Below are 18,362 nucleotides of genomic sequence, written 5' to 3'. Positions count from 1 at the left end.
CGAGGCCAGAGGAAACATGGAAAATTGCTGTGGAAGCTCCTCTCTCCGCATCTCCCAGAAGCACAGATGGAAAAGCCTTTGAACCGCACAGAGTCATCAGCTTTTCTAATGAGAGTGCTAATGGAGGAGGGAGGAGGAGGAGGGAGAAAGAGGAGGAAGAAGAAGGAGAAGGAGGATGGAGGAGGAGAAGGATGGAGAAGAAAGAGGATGGAGGACAAGTATGGAGAAAGAGGAGGATGGAGAAGGAGGATGAAAGAATAGGAGGATAGAGGAGAAGGATGGAGAAGGAGGAGGATGGAGGAGGAGGAGGATGGAGGAGGAAGAGGATGGAGGAGGAGGAGAATGGAAGAAGAGGAGGATGGAAGAAGAGGAGGATGGAGGAGGAGAAGGATGGAGGAGGAAGATGGAGAAAGAGGAGGATGGAGAAGGATGAAGGAAGAGGAGGACAGAGGAGGAGGATGGAGAAGAAGGAGGATGGAGAAGGAGAAGGTTGGAGGAGAAGGAGGATGGAGGAGGAGGAGGAGGATGGAGAAGGAGAAGCATGGAAGAGAAGGAGGATGGAGGAGGATGGAGAAGGAGGAGGATGGAGAAGAAGAAGTAGAATGGAGGAGGAGGAGAGAGAAAGAGAAGGATGGAGAAGAAGAAGAATGAAGGAGAAGAATGGAGGAGGAGGATGAGGGAGGAGAAGGAGGAGGGTGCAGAGCCACTAATGCCAATTATAACGCAACTGCACCATAAAACACTGTGTTAAAAATACTGAACCTTAGACACAACAACTTTGGGTGTCTGCCCATTTCTTCTGGCTTTGAACCTCAACCTCAGAACTACAAAACTCTTCTTTATCAGATCACGAGTCTCCTGAGCCACCCATTTCCTCCTAATGACACATTGCAGGGGGGAGGAGAAAGCCTGAGACTTACTGCTTTAATAAAAACATTAAAGATGAGGAAGTAAATGTGCCCTCTGAAAACGTGTTTTGGAAAGGACAGACATGAAAACAATTCAGTCACAGAAGTCTAAAAATCGCAGTGAGAAGAGGTGTCTCGGAGCTTGTCTGTTCTCTGCTGGTGCTACAATCATCCAGCATATGGGAATACCTGGTAATGGTTTTGGACAAGAATATCGTAACACCGCTGAAAGTCCAACACGTCCAGATAAACCTTTGTGTGGGCTGATGTTATCCGGGTATTTTTGTGATGTGCTATAGCGTCACCGGAATAACCAAAGACTTTAAGCCAAGGCTTATTTTTTACCCCTGTAAGTACAGAACCTCCGATAATCATAGAAAATCGCACTGGTAGTGATAAACAGTGGAGTTTAGTCAGAGACTCGGTGTTTGTGTCCTACGTACTTGTCTCTTAACAAACGCGGCCCCAATCCCACGCACTCTGGGGCATCCCCTGCTGCATCTCAACATGCGCCCAAGGAGGGTGCTGAGCAATAAATGCTTCAGAGAGGGACCCACTGGCGTGTCTGGGAAAAAGGACACAAGAAAAGGAAAAAGAACCCAAGCAGGTGCATTTCCCAGAGTCCTCCTGTAACCCAGGTGTCCTCAGGTGGCCCAAGCAAGGTGGGAAATGTGGCAACCCCCATTAGACTCAGAATTAACAAAAAACAGGGAGCGGGTTTCACTGGGCGGCAGGTGAAATGTCAAGGAATCGTGCTGGCTGAGAGCACATTGCCCCATATTGTTATTATCATCATCATCATCCTCTTTGTATGTTCCCTACACCAACGTCAAAGACTTCTGACAGCATCATCACCACCACCACCACCATCATCATTATCATCATCATCCTCGTTGTATGTTCCCTACACCAACATCAAAGACTTCCAACAACATCATCACCACCACCACCACCATCATCATTATCATCATCATCCTCGTTGTATGTTCCCTACAAAAACATCAAAGACTTCCAACAACATCATCACCACCACCACCACCATCATCATCATCCTCCTCGTTGTATGCTCCCTACACCAACGTCAAAGACTTCTGACAACATCATCACCAGCATCATCATCAGCATCCTCGTTGTATGTTCCCTACGCCAATGTCAAAGACTTCTGACAATATCACCATCATCCTCATCATCATCATCGCCATCATCCTCATCATCATCATCATTCTCTTTTCATGGTCCCTACACTAACGTCAAAGACTTCTGATGGAATGATCATCATCATCATCCTCCTCTTTGCATGTTCCCCTCACCAACACCAAAGACTTCTGATGGAATGATCATCATCATCATCCTCTTCTTTGCATGTTCCCTTCACCAACACCAAAGACTTCTGACTGCATCATCCTCCTCCTCTTTGCATGTTCTCCACAACAACATCAAAGACTTCTGACTACACCATCCTCCTCCTCTTCCTCTTTGCATGTTCACTACACCAACGTCCAAGACTTCTGACTGTCAAACAAGCCCTAGTAACCTACTGGTGGGATGTGCAGGTGTCCTAAAATGCAAATGTCATACCCGGGCACAAGCGCCTCTGTTCACTGGCCAGTGCTGGAGCTCAGCAGGGACCCTCTGGTGTACGTGCCTTCAGTTCTCCACCAGTGTCTGCAGCCACCAAGAAGAACTGGACACTCCCACCGTGCTCCTGTGACAGAAACCCCATTGAGGGCACAAAGACGACGTTGCTGAGCTTTGTCACGACACGACATGGTGGCTGTGCAGAGCCACCGTTCTGTCATGCGTGGGCAAAGAGCTGCTTGGAAATGCTGCGTTGAGGTTCTCCATGGGCATTGTCTTGGGCATGCTGTCAGGGACACAACTCTGGATAACAGCTCCAGCCATGAAACCAAAATTAAGTTGCCCAGAGAGGTGGTGGATGAACCATCCCTGGAGACATCCCAGGCCAGGCTGGACGGGGCTCTGAGCAACCTGAGCTGGTGAAGATGTCCCTGCTCATGGCAGGGGGGAACTGGGGGAGCTTTGAAGGTCCCTTCCAACCTAAACTTGCCTGTGATTCTATGATCACAACCTTTTTCTCTCTAGATTGTAGGATTTTTCACCGAAGATGAAGGCTGCGTGTAGCAGCTGCTCTTCCACAAGTGTCTGGAGAACACATGGTGTCCTACCAGAGCAGAACACGCGTCTTCCACACAGACCCCACTCCCCGGCGTCCCCGCGGACCTCAGATCCACCTGAAGTGGAGGCAGGTGAGGGTTAAGTGGGCTGAGCAGCTCCCCTGGGCCAGCCGAGCTGGGCATTCAGCAGCCAGGCTCCCAGGACGTCTTCATTTCACTAATCCCCATTTAATAGGGCACATAATCCTCTTTCTAAGAGAGAATTCTGGGGGTTGGCAGTTTTCTTTTTCCTAGGAAGGCAGGAGACGGAAAAAAAACAAACAGCAAGTCAGTGGAGGAACTTTTATCTCAGAGAAGAGGATGCTGGAGTCATCATGCCTGTAAAAACATCTTCCTATCATCACCCCGAGCCTGCAGGGACGTTTCTTTTTGGAGATGTGACCATCCCCTGACCCAAGCACCAGGAGATATCGAATCCTGCTCCTCCACCCTGAATTGTTATGATTTTTGACTGATCTGGTGTATCCATATCCCCTTGGTAGGTGTATCCATATCCCCTTGGTAGGTGTATCCATATCCCCTTGGTAGATGCATCCATATCCCCTTGGTAGATGCATCCATGTCCCCTCGGTAGGTGGATCCATATCCCCTCGGTAGGTGGATCCATATCCCCTTGGTAGATGCATCCATGTCCCCTCGGTAGGTGGATCCATATCCCCTTGGTAGATGCATCCATGTCCCCTCGGTAGGTGGATCCATATCCCCTCGGTAGGTGGATCCATATCCCCTCGGTAGGTGTTTCTCTCAGTGCTTTTCTCTCCAATTAACCGATTCCACGTTGCCATCTGCCAACGAACATCTCACCCTGTCCCCTTCCAACTCGGTTGGGTCAACAGTTGATACCGTGGAGCTGATCTCGCTAAGAACAAGCTGATTAAAATGAGCCAGGATCAGGTCAAAACACGGCTGGCAATAACTCACTGCAGAAAAGGGGGGGTGAGAACACCAGGAGGTGCTGGGAAGGCTTGGTCAGAGGTGGCGTCGAAATGCCCCGCTGGCAGCGCGGTCCCGGATCACTTTCTGTTATAAAGGAAGCCAAACCAAACCCTCAGCCCTGCAGACACAGTATTTTTCAGAAAATACTAATAATAAGAAAAAAAGAGGCATTCCTGTCCAAGCTGAGCACTCCTCTGAAGGTCGGTGATTCCCATCAGAAAACACAAGGTATCTATTTTTTGGAGACTCTCGGTATTCACAGCTACCTGTCCTCATGGACTAACGCTACACAGAAGCCCAAATATTGACTATTCTGATTTTTGGGCTGTAAGACACCCCTATTTATTTGCAATTCACCTCCATCACGCCTTGCAGTGCCTACCTGGACACGGGACTGATGGGGCCAGCAAAGCAGCTCCCGGGTGTATTTCACGCCCTGATTTTGGGTCATGGTGGCTGACAGAAACCTGCTCAAATCTGACCCATTTTGCTTTCTCTGAAGTAGGAACAGTGATTGCACTTCTCTTCTGATTGCACCACAGCACGGAGCCCCACGCGGAACATCTTCAAAGCGCTGCAGGACCGCTAATGACCATCGAGGACACTGAAAGGTGTCGTTGGTATTTTGTTGATGGGAAGAGACGAGAAGACAAGAGACAATTCTTCACCCTGAGGGTGGTGAGACGTGGAATGGGCTGCCCAGAGGAGCTGTGGATGCCCCATAGCTGGAAGGGTTCATGGTCAAGTTGGATGAGGATTCGGGCAACCTGAGCTGGTGAAGATGTCCCTGCCCATGGCAGTGGCACTGGCTGGTCTTTAAGGTGCATTCAACCCAAACCACTCTACGACTCAATGAAAAGAGGTCAAATTTGGATTTACACCAAGGTGATGGGCTGCCAGGGGCAGCAGCTCAGGCTCGGTCCTACAACCCGAGGACATTATCTCCTTGATTTGGGATATCGGGGGAAATAGTCTCAACAGGAGAGATAAAACATGACGCACGGTCTGAAAAGCTGCCACCAGCACAGGGCGCAGAGCAGGTTCATCTCGCTTCAGCCCCGAGACTGGACGTACCAGAGAGGATAATCTTGTCTTGCTTCTTTGGCCAACTTTGCCAGCTCCTCTCTTCTGAAATAACTGTATGAAGATCCTTTCCACACCTGATCTTCACCCAGTGCCCAGCGTCCTATTTCTGGCCTCTAAAACCATGGACCTCCAAAATGAGGCATGCAAATCTCCAGGAACCGCTGGATCTGAGCCATTTGGGGCTCCCCAGCAATTATTTCTGTCCTCCAGAAGCAGGTCTGAAGATACACCGATAGATACAGACCCGTCGCAGAATCAAGAGGTCTGAGGAGATCCAATATGCGTTTTCTGGTACGTTCTTCAATCACTGACATTTTGGATGGGAAATTATTCCTCCAAGAGAAGAAGAAAGCAGCAACCACGTCTAGACTCGTAGCTTGGGGGCGGATTTTTGACACTCACAGCTTTTGATGAAGGTGACAGCGAGGAATTGAGCAGCTGTCAACCGGGAGGGACAAAAAACCCACCTCAAACGCGCCGATACCAGCAAACAAACAATACAGACGCACTCCTGTCTTCCACCTTTGATTGCTTTTTCTCTAATTTAGATCATAAGCTCAAAACCTGTCGGCGGCATGATGAAAACAGCACTTCTGACAGCTGTAAATTATTCCGCTCACCTAGTTCAGGCTTCTCTGTTTTCCCTAGAAACAAGGGCAGAATAAATCAGCAAAGAGTGGAGCTGGGTTACCTCGGGTTATGTGTTCGTACATAAATCAGCTAAAAATCTCAATTTGTTCTGAAACAACAGGCCTAGATAAGAAAAATCACATTGACCAAAAGTGTGAATTCAATCAAATATGGTAAAATGGATGCAACGCCTTTTCAGAGCATACTGACTTTGAGTCGGTTTTTCCTGGCTAGATTGAATTAGTTTGGTTTAAACTGGAGCAAGCTGCTTTGGAAGCAAATTAAGCACCCAATAAACTCTGTACTAATGCACTAAGGTACTACGCTTAATTAGTGCTGCCATGGGCTACATCTGTCTGTCTAGAGCCGGTAACATGTATATTTGTATAGCTTGCTGTGTGATTTCTGTTTCTTGCAATAAAAATTGTTTGGAATGTAGTTTTTGCCATTTTCACATTGTGTCACTCAGCTCTTGTTTTTCAATGACTTTTTTTGCCTAATGGTTTTTGAAAAATTTATCAAAAACCACTGAGAAACCGTTATTGTTAAACTTGGTGCTGTTTCTTACTTCTGACTTGGGGGTTCAAAGAAATACCCAAACCAATACATCCCATATGTTTGGAGGGCACTTCTGTGCAGCTAAAAGATTCCATTTCTTGTCATTAAATATTTGGGTATTTGTTCCTAAAAGTGTGTAACAGAAGTGATATTGTTGGGGCACCTCTGAGTATATGTTTGTCTTGAATAGATGCCATGAATTTAGATACTGTTGCTCCACAAAGTGATATTCCGAAGATCTGCATTTGATCTTTCCACTTCATCTGATGAAGTAGTGGAGTTTAATAGTTTGTCTGCAAATGAAACTTAATTAGAAAATCCTTAAACAACACCTTGCTTGGTAGGCAAGGCCCACACGCAGAAGTTATTTAACCCACCTCCCTGACTTCACACCTATGAGATAAATGGATTCCCTGCATTGCGTAGTTAATTGTAAAGCACTTGGAAGGCAGGTGCTGTGTTAGCACCAAGCCTTAACCGCTAAGTTAGGTCTAAATTCAAGAGGAAAGCACAGACCAGCCCTAAACCCTCTTCCTGTTCTCCAGATGAGAGCCACCCGTGCTCCAGCACATTTCAGAGCTGGCCGCGTCTCACCATGTTGGGCTGCCACCCTTCGACGTTGACGCAGCGGTCGATGCACCACCAGAAGTCGTCCTCGGACTCTCCCTTCCAGGCGAAGACGGGGAACCCTGGCACAGAGAGGGAGATGGTGCTGAACCCCGCGCGCCGGGCGCTCCGCAGGCCGGGCTCCCCGCACCGCTGCGCTCTTGCTTGCAATCTCATTGTTTTTCAACATCTACCTTCTAGAAGAAGCTTCAGAGATACATGGAAGACACACACACAAGGCAGCAGAGAGGACTCAGCTTTACCCTTCCTCATTTTTTCCTCTCCCCCAAGGAAAAGCTCTGTCCACCACATGAGAGGGCAACACCATCTCAAAAATAACATTTATTTGCAAAATCAAGCTTTTGCTGCAAGTCAGATGACCTGCCTTCCTGTTAGGCACGTTATCCATAAATTGAACCAAATGTATTTTGACTCATGAGCAATTTGTAGACTTGGCAGTGATGGGTTAAGGGTTGGACTTGATGATCTTAAAGGTCTTATCCAACTGAAATGATTCTATGATAATTATTATTAAGCTTCAGTAAGCAAGAGCAGGTAACAGCCCAGCTGGCGGGTTTGGCTTCTTTTGGGTCTCCAGCTCTCATGGTCAAAGCCCTGACCTTACCCAGTATAATAAGATTTGAATTAAGGCATCTCCCAGTTGAGCAACAACAGGGACAGCTCTGTTTAGTGAATTACGTTCCCCGAAAATTCTCTCTTTCAGCCCTTTTAGGCAAAGTTATGACTCAAATTTCTAGAACCGAAATGAAATTTATCTTAGTTTCTTCTAGCAAAATAACTTCCATGTTCACACAGCCCTGGCGGCCAATAACGTGCGTCACTGTCAGTTGTGCTACAGACTTTTACACTCTGGAGAAAAATCCTCCTAAGCTTTTTAGACCAATGGAAGGGATTGATGTGGTGCTGTTCAACTCCTACGGGTTTATTCTAAATCAAAGAGAATGAAGGGAAAAGTATAAGAGACGGTAAATGAGCTAAATATGATTGGACAGAAAGCAGAAAGAACAAAGGGGTGAAGGTTCCTACCGCTCTCGGCGAGGGCAGCGGCCACTTCGTTAAGGGTAGAGTAGATGTTGCAGGCAGCCCATCGGCACTGGGCGCCCAGCGCGCCCAGAGTCTCCATTAGAACCTGCATTTAAACAGAAAACATCAGAAAGAGCAACGCAAAGAGCGACATACAATGCAAAGAACGACATACAGTGCAAAGAGCGACATACAATGCAAAGAACGACATACAATGCAAAGAGCGACATACATTGCAAAGAACGACATACAATGCAAAGAGCGACATACAATGCAAAGAGCAACATACAATGCAAAGAACGACATACAATGCAAAGAGCGACATACATTGCAAAGAGCGACATGCAATGCAAAGAACGACATACAGTGCAAAGAGCAACATGCAATGCAAAGAGCGACATACAGTGCAAAGAGCAACATGCAATGCAAAGAGCGACATACAGTGCAAAGAGCGACATGCAATGCAAAGAACGACATACAGTGCAAAGAGCGACATGCAATGCAAAGAGCGACATACAGTGCAAAGAGCAACATGCAATGCAAAGAGCGACATACAGTGCAAAGAGCGACATGCAATGCAAAGAGCGACATACAGTGCAAAGAGCGACATACAATGCAAAGAGCGACATACAGTGCAAAGAGCGACATGCAAAGCAGAGACGTGTAATGCAAAGAGCGACATGCAATGCAAAGAGCGACATGCAATGCAAAGAACGACATACAATGCAAAGAGCGACATGCAATGCAAAGAGCAACATACAGTGCAAAGAGCGACATACAATGCAAAGAGCGACATACAGTGCAAAGAGCGACATGCAATGCAAAGAGCGACATGCAATGCAAAGAGCGACATACAGTGCAAAGAGCGACATACAGTGCAAAGAGCAACATACAATGCAAAGAACAACATACAATGCAAAGAACAACATGCAACCGGGATTTTTATTTGCTATTCATGGGAACCTTCTGGGGCATCTGCAGTTGGTTTTAAGCAGCATCAGAGTTGCACAGGAAACAATTTCACAATCTTTTTTTTTTCTTTTTTTTTACAATTTAAAATGGATAGAGTAAGTAAAAACTTCACAGTATATTCCATACGCAGCATATATGTGTATGTGGGTGTATATAAATAGATATATATGCAGGTTGCACTCAGCAAAGTCCTAAATTTAATCAGAAGAAAGCACTCCTGTCCCATATTTGGAAGATAAACCACAGCTCCTGAACTGTGTAACCGCACTGACCACTGACCCCCGCTTCTTCCTGCTCATACCATCCAGATAATTCGATTTCCTTAATTATCATCACACCATCTATAGGTATGAGCATCACATCGCCCTGAAGCACAGGCTCTGTTTATCTAGAAATGTTCATAAAATGGGCAGTTCTCTTTACACTCGGTGTAAGGTGCTGGATGCAGGGACTGTATCTCTATATGAACTGCTCGGGGTCAGTTTTAGGGGCGAAGACATGAAAAATCTCGGTCTGCAGTTTCCTTACAGCTGTCTGCGCCGTGATGTGCGTGCAGCCCACGATCTTGGCCCCGGCCAGCGGCTTCTCCCCCTGCGCTCTCTTCCTCAAAGCCATCAGCGCCGGCATTTCTGAAAACCAGATGAAAGCAACGGATAAACCCCTCAACGCGACGGACAGAGGGACGAGTGCGGAACAAACAGGCAGCGGCGCTTCTCGCCCTGCTGGCTGGTACCGGCATGAAACAGGTCATGACACTGAAAAGGACCCGATAACCCTCTGAGGTCTTTCCCGTCTCTTTAGGATGTAGCATCATCACATTTTTCAATTTCTACCCGCGAACGCCCGGGTGAGGCTGCAGGAAAAGCTGCTCCGGGCTGAGGAGGCCGTGGGACTCGCTTGTGGGAAACTGCAGCGGGTCTTTGGAATCCTTGACAGAAAATATGGGAGTAGAGATCAGCATTGAAGATATTAAGATTTACCCTTGAGAAGGATGGGAGTAAAGGAGTATCCGGAGGTATGGAGTTGTACCCGTGAGAGAGAAGGGGATAGAAGAATAACATGGATGATAGCAAAATTAACCAACGAGATGTTAGTGCTGTAACTTGGAACCAATAGTGAAAAGATACATGAACTGGTAGAATTGTATAAAAATGCACTTGTAGCAATAAATGACACCTATTACTTTCGTCTCGAAAGAATTTGGTCCATGTCGTTTGTCCGTCTCAACCGCGACACTCGCTGCTCGGATCAGTCTCTCCAATATCCCTCCAATGACCTAAACACCGCGTTGCCTTTGCTGCGGGTTTTTGGAGACAATGGTGCCAAACCAAAGTTACCCAATTTATTTGATGGATTCTATATTTTCTCCTGGTTTTAACAAAATGCTTCTGACTCTAGAGCAGCGCTTCAGTAGCCGGTTGCTTGGAGCTACACGGTGTAACCCAGTAACTCCTTTCCATCCCCAACGAATCCAGAAGAATTTCCCTATCTCTGACCAGAACGGAGTTGAGACATCGCCAACGTCCTGAACATCAAGAAGAGGATTTGGGGCAAGGAGGAGCTCCATGAGACAGCTTAGGACGACGTGGAGCTTGAGGAACGCGCCCGCGTTTACCTTGTTCAGCAATTTCGATCTCCCGGCGCCCAAATTCCGCCTGTTTGATGTTCTTCACGCAGAAGTCGCTGCTGCCTTTGGAGTTCTTCTGCTGCTTGTCGCGGGGGGAGGTCTCATCGTCAGAGCTGTCTGTGTACGAGGCGGCTGCAGGAACACAAACAAGGTCAGAGACACAACAAAATATTCCCTAAAGCCTAAAGCATCTGCAGCTGAAGGGCGCCAATGATCTGGATGTGTCCATGGATGTTCTCCATGTCCATGGGCCAATTTCTTCCATCCTCAGCTGGGTCATTCTCCTCACAACCAGCATTTCCCCACCATCAGTTTTTACCTACAATGACCTCCTCATTCTCATCTACCTCTACCCAACACCACGCTGGAGGGAATCAGCTCAAGCATCCCCGTGTCCTCCACAGACTCATCTCCTCATGCTTTGCAGCTCCTCTGTGGCCTTTTCCCATCTCTCTTCCCAAATCTCAAGCCTTTACCTCTCTAAAATAGCCAACAGAAACACCTATTAATGTTTTCAGCACTTCCAAAACATTAGGATTTGTAATTTAAGACAGGAGACCCTATTTAATTTTAAACAACAGCATGGTGGAGGCTGCTAGTTAATAATATTTCAGTTATAACTGGTGTTCCCAGCCCTTGGATTCGCTCAATTTCTACCTCCCTCAACAAGAGCAACGGCCACGAGTTGCTGCTGGGGAGGCTCATGTGTGCCATGTTCTCCTCTGGAATGTGCTCCTGTATGGGAGACCAGACCTCTGTCATCTTCTAGGAGCAGAACCCTGGTCAAAGCAATGTGGACAGCTTGGAGATGAACTAGAAAGCATCGCTCGTCTTTCCTGTCCAGAAACAAAGCACCTGGAACGTGAAGCTCTTGGTCCAGCTGAGCTTCCTACCACCACCTCCTCCTCCTCCTCCTCCTGAAGTTTTACTCCAAGTCTTTTCTCTCCAAATCGTGTGGTTCTTCTAAAATGAACACGAGACCTGGCATCCAATTATTTGTTCCAGCGGAAGAGGACGACCTTCGTAGAACAGCACTATCCATGACAGCCTCAGGGGAGCCGGCCCATATTGTGCATCACTAGGGAACGATGTGCAAGTGTGAGGGCATCACACAAACCAGGGGAGGTTGAGGTTGGATGTGGGGAACAATTTCTTCCCCAAAGGGCTGTGGGGCATTGGAACAGGCTGCCCAGGGCAGTGCTGGAGTCACCATCCCGGGAGGGTTGGACAGACGGACATGAGGTTCTCAGGACATGGGGCAGGGATAGGGTGGGTTATGGTTGGACTCCATGATCTTGAGGGGCTTTTCCAACCCAAATGGTTCTGTGATAGATGTGGACTCTATTCAGTTCTCATCAGCAATCCCCTTGGACTTGGTTTAGAGGTGGACTTGGCAATGTTGGGTTAACGGTTGGACTCAACAATCTTAAAGGTCTTTTCCAACCAAAACGATTCTATGATTCTATGATGACGAGCTCTCTTTCTTCCACAAGACCAGAAAAGAACTGGTTGAATCTTTACCTAGGAAACATCGTATATTCAACCTCAACAGCTACCAGCTTTGGGTGATGTGTTGCTGTACATGTGAGATGGTTTCTCTCGCAGGCACGGCCTCCAAGAGGGAATGATCTACACCCAACACCCAAGGGACGTGTCCTACCCAACAGTCAGTGCAATTCCTGACTTTCTCCCTCCAATTCCATGCCAAAGGAATTTGGTAACACAAAAGGTGAGCACTTCTTACCCAGTGTCCTAGCAAGAGTGACATGGTGGAACCCATGGTCTTATCAACACCAACCAGCGCTCCCAAAGAGCGCTTTCCAGAGGTGTCCAGACCTCAACTGAAGACTTAGACCAAGAACCCCTTCAGAGAACTTGCAGTAAAGCCCAACTACCCCTCCACCCAACCATTTTCATGCCAGAAAACCCAAAGCAAGGAGTTAAACCCTTCTCCCCAAGCACGGCCATGGGTTTGTCTCTCCTGCAGCGCCCAGCGAGCCGGTTACTTTCTCTTCTGGCGCCCGTGAAGAGCTTGAACGATGCCGATGAAAAGCAGCTTGGCACTGTCAGCGTGCCAGGCTCCCCGAGACCCGCTCGGGCCTTAATCCGCTTACGGAGGAGAATTATCGCATTGCTGACATTTCTCCGCAAAGGCTCCGTCCTCGGCGGGGTGTGAAAGGCAAGTCTGACCCTGCAAACAACGCACCGATGGAAACGCTCTCCTGAATTCAGCTGCAAATCCCCCAGCGGCTCCTGGAGGACCGGGAGCCTGGCTTAGTAACAGAAAGAGCACCTTATGTAATAACGAGCTCCTGTCTATCAAGGGGTCTAGAAGGATTGATTAGTGAAAGGAGGATTATTTCCTTGAAGACAGCTAATCTGCGCCGAGGTTTCTGTAAAACCGTAGGTCTTGGTTCTGGGGGCTGAAAGTAATTGTTTTTAAACAAAAAAACCCACCTAGATAGTAGCCAGGTTTTCACATGCTAATGGTTCTTTACTGTTACATACATATAAGAGTGCGTATAGCATTATTGTAATTAAATTGCCAGTGTGCAAATGGTTCTTTACTGTTACACACATATAACACATAAGAGTGCATAGAGCATTATTGTAATTAAATTGTCAGTGTGCAAATGGTTCTTTACTGTTACACACATATAACACATAAGAGTGCATAGAGCATTATTGTAATTAAATTGTCAGTGTAGTATTATAACATACTAATATATACTAATATTGCCCCTGCTGTCCTGTAAAATGAAAAATAAGTACAGAAAGGAAAGGATTCCTAGCACCTCTGATCTAGAAATACCCGGTTTACCGACGGGATATCTCCTAAATATCATCCCATAGAATCTGAAAGTTGATTAATTAAAGCTTCATATCCGGGGTTGTTGCCCCATAGAGCCATGTGGCTTTTTAATATAAATTGTATTATTTCAACATGAAAACAGCAGCAGGTCCCGGGCGCTGTTATGGTAGGAAAATGTTGTGGGGAAGAGGAGGCGCCTTCAGCCCACGTCCTAACCCAGCAAAGCCCAGCTCAGAGCCTAAACCCAGCAAAGTTTAGCTTGGCTGAATATTTTATATGAGGATCCACTCAGATCTGTGGTATTGGCATCGGTTTGGAAATAAACAGCCCCTGTTACAGCCCGGCGAAAAGGACAAAATTTGTTTCTGTCCTGCACAACCTTTGGAAAGTTATGAAACAGCAAGAGGATGAAGTCAATCGCCTTTAATTAAAGATATTACTGTTCTAATCCCATTCCAGCACCCACATAATGTGTGTAATAAAACCAGAGTGCTTTAGTATTCAAGTAGGAACCAGTTGATTCCCAAAAATCTTTGGGCAGATCACAGAACTACCTGAGTTTTGCAGAAAGGGCTAAAACAGTTGCTGAAATTCAAGCGATTTGACCATTTCAACCCCAAATGTCCTCTCAACGACAAAGCCGAGCTGTGGGGTTCCCTGGATCGCGGTAGCAGTGTCTCTGATGATTTTTCATGAAATCACAGAAGGTTTGGGTTGAAGGGACATTCAAAGCCCCCCCAGATCCCCCCTGCCATGAGCAGGGACATCCTCACCAGCTCAGGGTGCTCAGACCCCGTCCAGCCTGGCCTGGGATGTCTCAGGGATGGTTCAGCCACCACCTCTCTGGGAACCTGGGCCAGGCTCTCACCACCCTCATTTTTCCCATTATTCCTTCTAGAAAAGTGTCACTAAGACACTTTGCATCTTGGATGATGCTGCTCCACATGCTGAACTTTGCAGATGGTACGTGTTTTGGAGACCAGCTGATGATTTTGACTGAGCTTGTCCAGTTTCGATGGGCAGGAAGAGCAAGAAACCCCTGGTTGTTCACAGACACGCTGTTTCCGCATTCAGGTGTCCCTGTGTCACTCAAATGGCACCGGCACCTCGTCATCATTTTGGGCAGAGATGCTGGGACAACAGCCTTCCCACCAACCACGTCTCAGCAAAGAGTCACTTGGGTTTCACTCATTTCTTCCTCATGCCCATCACCTCCAAACCCCTACAAACCTCTGGAGTGTCCAAAGAAGAGCAACGGAGCTGGTGAGGGGCTGGAGCACAAGTGTGATGGAGCGGCTGAGGGACCTGGGGGGTTCAGCTGGAGAACAGGAGCTGAGGGGAGACCTTCTGATCTCTGAACTGCCTGAAAGGAGCTTGGAGCCAGGGGGGTCGGGCTCTGCTCCCCAGGAACAAGCGCCAGGAGCAGAGGAAACGGCCTCAAGTTGCGCCAGGGGAGGTTGAGGTTGGATGTGGGGAACAATTTCTTCCCCAAAGGGCTGTGGGGCATTGGAACAGGCTGCCCAGGGCAGTGCTGGAGTCACCATCCCTGGAGGGTTGGACAGATGGACATGAGGTTCTCAGGGACATGGGGCAGTGCTGGGGTGGGTTATGGTTGGACTCGATGATCTTCAGGGTCTCTTCCAACAAAAATAATTCTATGATTCTAGGTGTTATCCTGTCTGCTCCCAACGGGTTATGGCACGTACCATGACAAGACTGACACAAGAACAGGGACGTTCCCTACAGCTTCAACAGTCAACACCTACAAGGACTTATCAGATGGGCACCAACTTCCACTGTAGTTGTCACCTACACTCCTGGGACACAAAACAGGCGCGGGACTGGTGTCCCTGCTGGGGCCGGCTGGTGTGGCAGAGCTTGGCTCACACCCACCCACGGATGACATGGACATCCCTGTGTAAGCCCACGGGCTCTGTCCTTCCTTCCACACCACACACGCAGGTGGGATCTGGCCCAAAACACCCTCATCCAAGCAGGTGGATGACCTTCGGATTTGATTTTCGGCCACGGGCTTTCAGTGTGCAGAAGGGGACTTGTCCATGGCCAGCGAACTCCGCAACCAAAACCCAACCGTAGCTCACAGCACGTCATCCACCCCAAAACAATTATTTCTTGTTCTACACAAGGTCTCCAGATGAGAAGGTCAGGGTAGGATGCACCTTTGAGCTTTTGTGGCTTCTGATGCTTTAAACTACCAGATATCTACTCAGATTCTCCTCAAATATGCTGTGACCTGTCAAGTATCCAAAAAATGCATCCATGTCACGGACAGGGAGGAAGCGAAGGGCTGTGGTGGGGCCTCACCGTGAACGTCCCTCATTCCCCACGGCCCTGGCACAAAGTCAGACGTTGGCCACCAACCTGAACATCGAGGGGAGGGCTTTGGATGGTACCGCACCGTGAGCCTGGGCGTAAACCACCAGAAACGCCTGAGCATGGGGCCGTGGCAGGCATGAGGAACAGAGGAGCCTGTTCTCCCAGGGGAGGCGCTGAGGAGACCTGGGTGTTGCCAGGGCAACGGTGACCACCCCACCCCATGGAGGAAAGCGTTCTAGTGACCAGCGTGAGCAAACAGGACCTGGGGGTGTTGGCACCAGCGGCTGAACATGAGCCAGCGTGTGCCCAGGTGGCCAAGAGGCCACCAGCATCCTGGCTGGGACCAGCACTGGTGTGGCCAGCAGGCCCAGGGCAGTGACCGTCCCTGTGCTGGGACCTGGGGAGGCCAAACCACCAATCCTGGGGCAGTTCTGGGCCCCTCACGCCAAGAAAGGCCTTGAGGTGCTGGAGCGAGTGGAGAGAAGGGAACGGAGCTGTTGAGGGGCTGGAGCACAATGTGATGGAGCGGCTGAGGGACCTGGGGGGTTCAGCTGGAGAACAGGAGCTGAGGGGAGACCTTCTGATCTCTGAACTGCCTGAAAGGAGCTTGGAGTGAGCCCCAGAGCCCTCAGCACAGGACACACATGGACCTGCTGGAGAGGGGCCAGAGGAGCCCCAGGAATGACCCGAGGCTGGAACAGCTCTGCTGGGGACAGGTGAGAGAGCTGGGGTGTTCAGCTGGAGAAGAGAAGATCCGGGGAGACCTTAGTGCGGCCTTTCTGGACTTAAAAGGGCCCATAAGAAAGATGGGGACAGACTTTTGAGCAGGGCCTGTTAAGACAGGACTAGGGGTGATGGTTTTAAACTAAAGGAGGGAGATTCAGGCTGGACATGAGGAAGAAATTGTTGCCCTGAGGGTGGTGAGAGCCTGGCCCAGGTTGGCCAGAGAGGTGGTGGCTGAACCATCCCTGGAGACATCCCAGGCCAGGCTGGACGGGGCTCTGAGCAACCTGAGCTGGTGCAGATGTCCCTGCTCATGGCAGGGGGGGCACTGGGGGAGCGGGGAAGGTCCCTGCAACCCAAACCATTCTATGACACCAGCAGGAAAACCAGAAGACACGTGTGGCCTTCACAGGTCACCAGTGCTCTTCCAAAGCCTCCAGTTTCACGTGCAATGGGTGAGTCCAAACCTACAGTGGGATCCACATGGATTTATTCAAGAACGGGAAGGGATAATGACAGGCAAGCAGAAACACAACAGAAACACCGTTTGCTGCGCCTGGAAGGAAAAGGATGGGGAAGAGAGGAGGAAATTCAACAGCAATGGCACACAAGGGTTACAAGGAGAGATTAGAGGTGTTAAGAGCAGCAGAGGAACTAAATTTTCAATCCAGCTATACATGAAGATGAGCAAAATAAGCAACAACCCTCTTTCCACGGCTTCCCTCCAACACCACCGGCTACACAGCAGAACTGGGAGATCCTCGAGCTGCTGCCAACTGCAGGATGAACCCTCCGCTAAGAGGACGCGGCTGATCACAGAACCATAGAACATCTCAAATTGGAAGGGACCCAAAACCATCAGAGTCCAACTCGCTGCTCCACGCAGGAGTGTAACAAGGCACAACTTTGCATAACTCTAAAGGTTTTAGTTTGCTTTAAAATGATCTTAAACTTTTAATTCTGACAACGAATGGGAACCAGAGGTGCGGTGTGGGAAACTATAGTGGGTCTGTGGAATCCTTGACAGAGAGTATGGGAACAGAGAGCAGCCTTGAAGATATTAAGGTTCATCCTTGAGAAGGATGGGAGTAAAGGTGTATCTGGAGATATCAAGTTGTACCCGTGAGAGAGAAGGGGATAGAAGAGTAACATGGATGACAGCAAAATGAGCCAAGGAGAAGTTACTGCTGTAACTTGAAACCAATAGTGAAGAGACACGTGAATTGGTAGAACTGTATACAAATGCACTTGTGGCAATAAATGGCATTGTCCTGGTTTTGTTAAAAACAAGTTTCTCTTTTAGTGAATTTGCCTGTCAGCTAAAGCCTTCATATTAACTGCATTTTCTTGGAGAACCAGACACATGTTTTGGTAAACCTAGCAATGGAATGCAAACTTATTGATAAGCACGGATGGACATCTCGCGAGAGGGGCGATGAGAAACCAGTGACCAAGAAACTGGCCAACTGTGTATAACATCCCATCCACGTGAATACTTCATATAAAAGTGGGAGATCACGAGGATCTCGTCCCTTTTCCCTTTTCCCTTTTTGCCTTTTCCCTTCTGCTTATGGCCGACATTAGGAGAGGACCTTGCTAGTCGTCCGTGCGAACTGAGGCCTAGTGACAGACTGAATCCAGCTCCAGTTGGCTGCAGAGTCCAGTCCAGGACTTTGGGTGCCGGCTCTGCAGTTGCTGAGACTTTCAAGATTGGTTTTGTATATTTTGTATTATTTTGTCTATTCTTATAGTAGCGTTAGTAAAACATCTTTAATTTTTTCCAACTCTCCTCTCTCTGTCCTTCTTTCCCTCCGGATCGCCTGTCCTGAGTGGGAAGGGAACAGAGGGAGGGGCAAAAGGGGGAAGTGGCGGGGGGAGAGGAGGTTAACAATACATCTGCCACGGTTTTATTGTCACCCCACAATCTA

General features: G+C 48.4%; 1 protein-coding gene across 1 annotated transcript in view; it reads right to left on the bottom strand.

Moving 5' to 3' along the window:
• Positions 1-18,362, bottom strand: part of AHCYL2 (adenosylhomocysteinase like 2) — a 31,992-nt gene that overhangs the window by 13,432 nt on the left and 198 nt on the right. The window contains exons 2-5 of the mRNA XM_082059424.1: positions 10,551-10,694; positions 9,464-9,564; positions 7,967-8,069; positions 6,908-7,002 (exon numbers count right to left, since the gene is read on the bottom strand). Coding sequence (XP_081915550.1) covers positions 6,908-7,002; positions 7,967-8,069; positions 9,464-9,562 — 297 coding nt within the window. The 5' untranslated portion in view covers positions 9,563-9,564; positions 10,551-10,694. The remainder of the gene's footprint in view (positions 1-6,907; positions 7,003-7,966; positions 8,070-9,463; positions 9,565-10,550; positions 10,695-18,362) is intronic.

Source organism: Streptopelia decaocto (assembly GCF_964273445.1).
Source record: "Streptopelia decaocto genome assembly, chromosome: 1".
In the NCBI taxonomy this organism is placed as follows: domain Eukaryota; kingdom Metazoa; phylum Chordata; class Aves; order Columbiformes; family Columbidae; genus Streptopelia; species Streptopelia decaocto.
The sequence above is the reverse complement of the archived record's forward strand: the minus strand, read 5'-3'. Positions and strand labels throughout refer to the sequence as shown.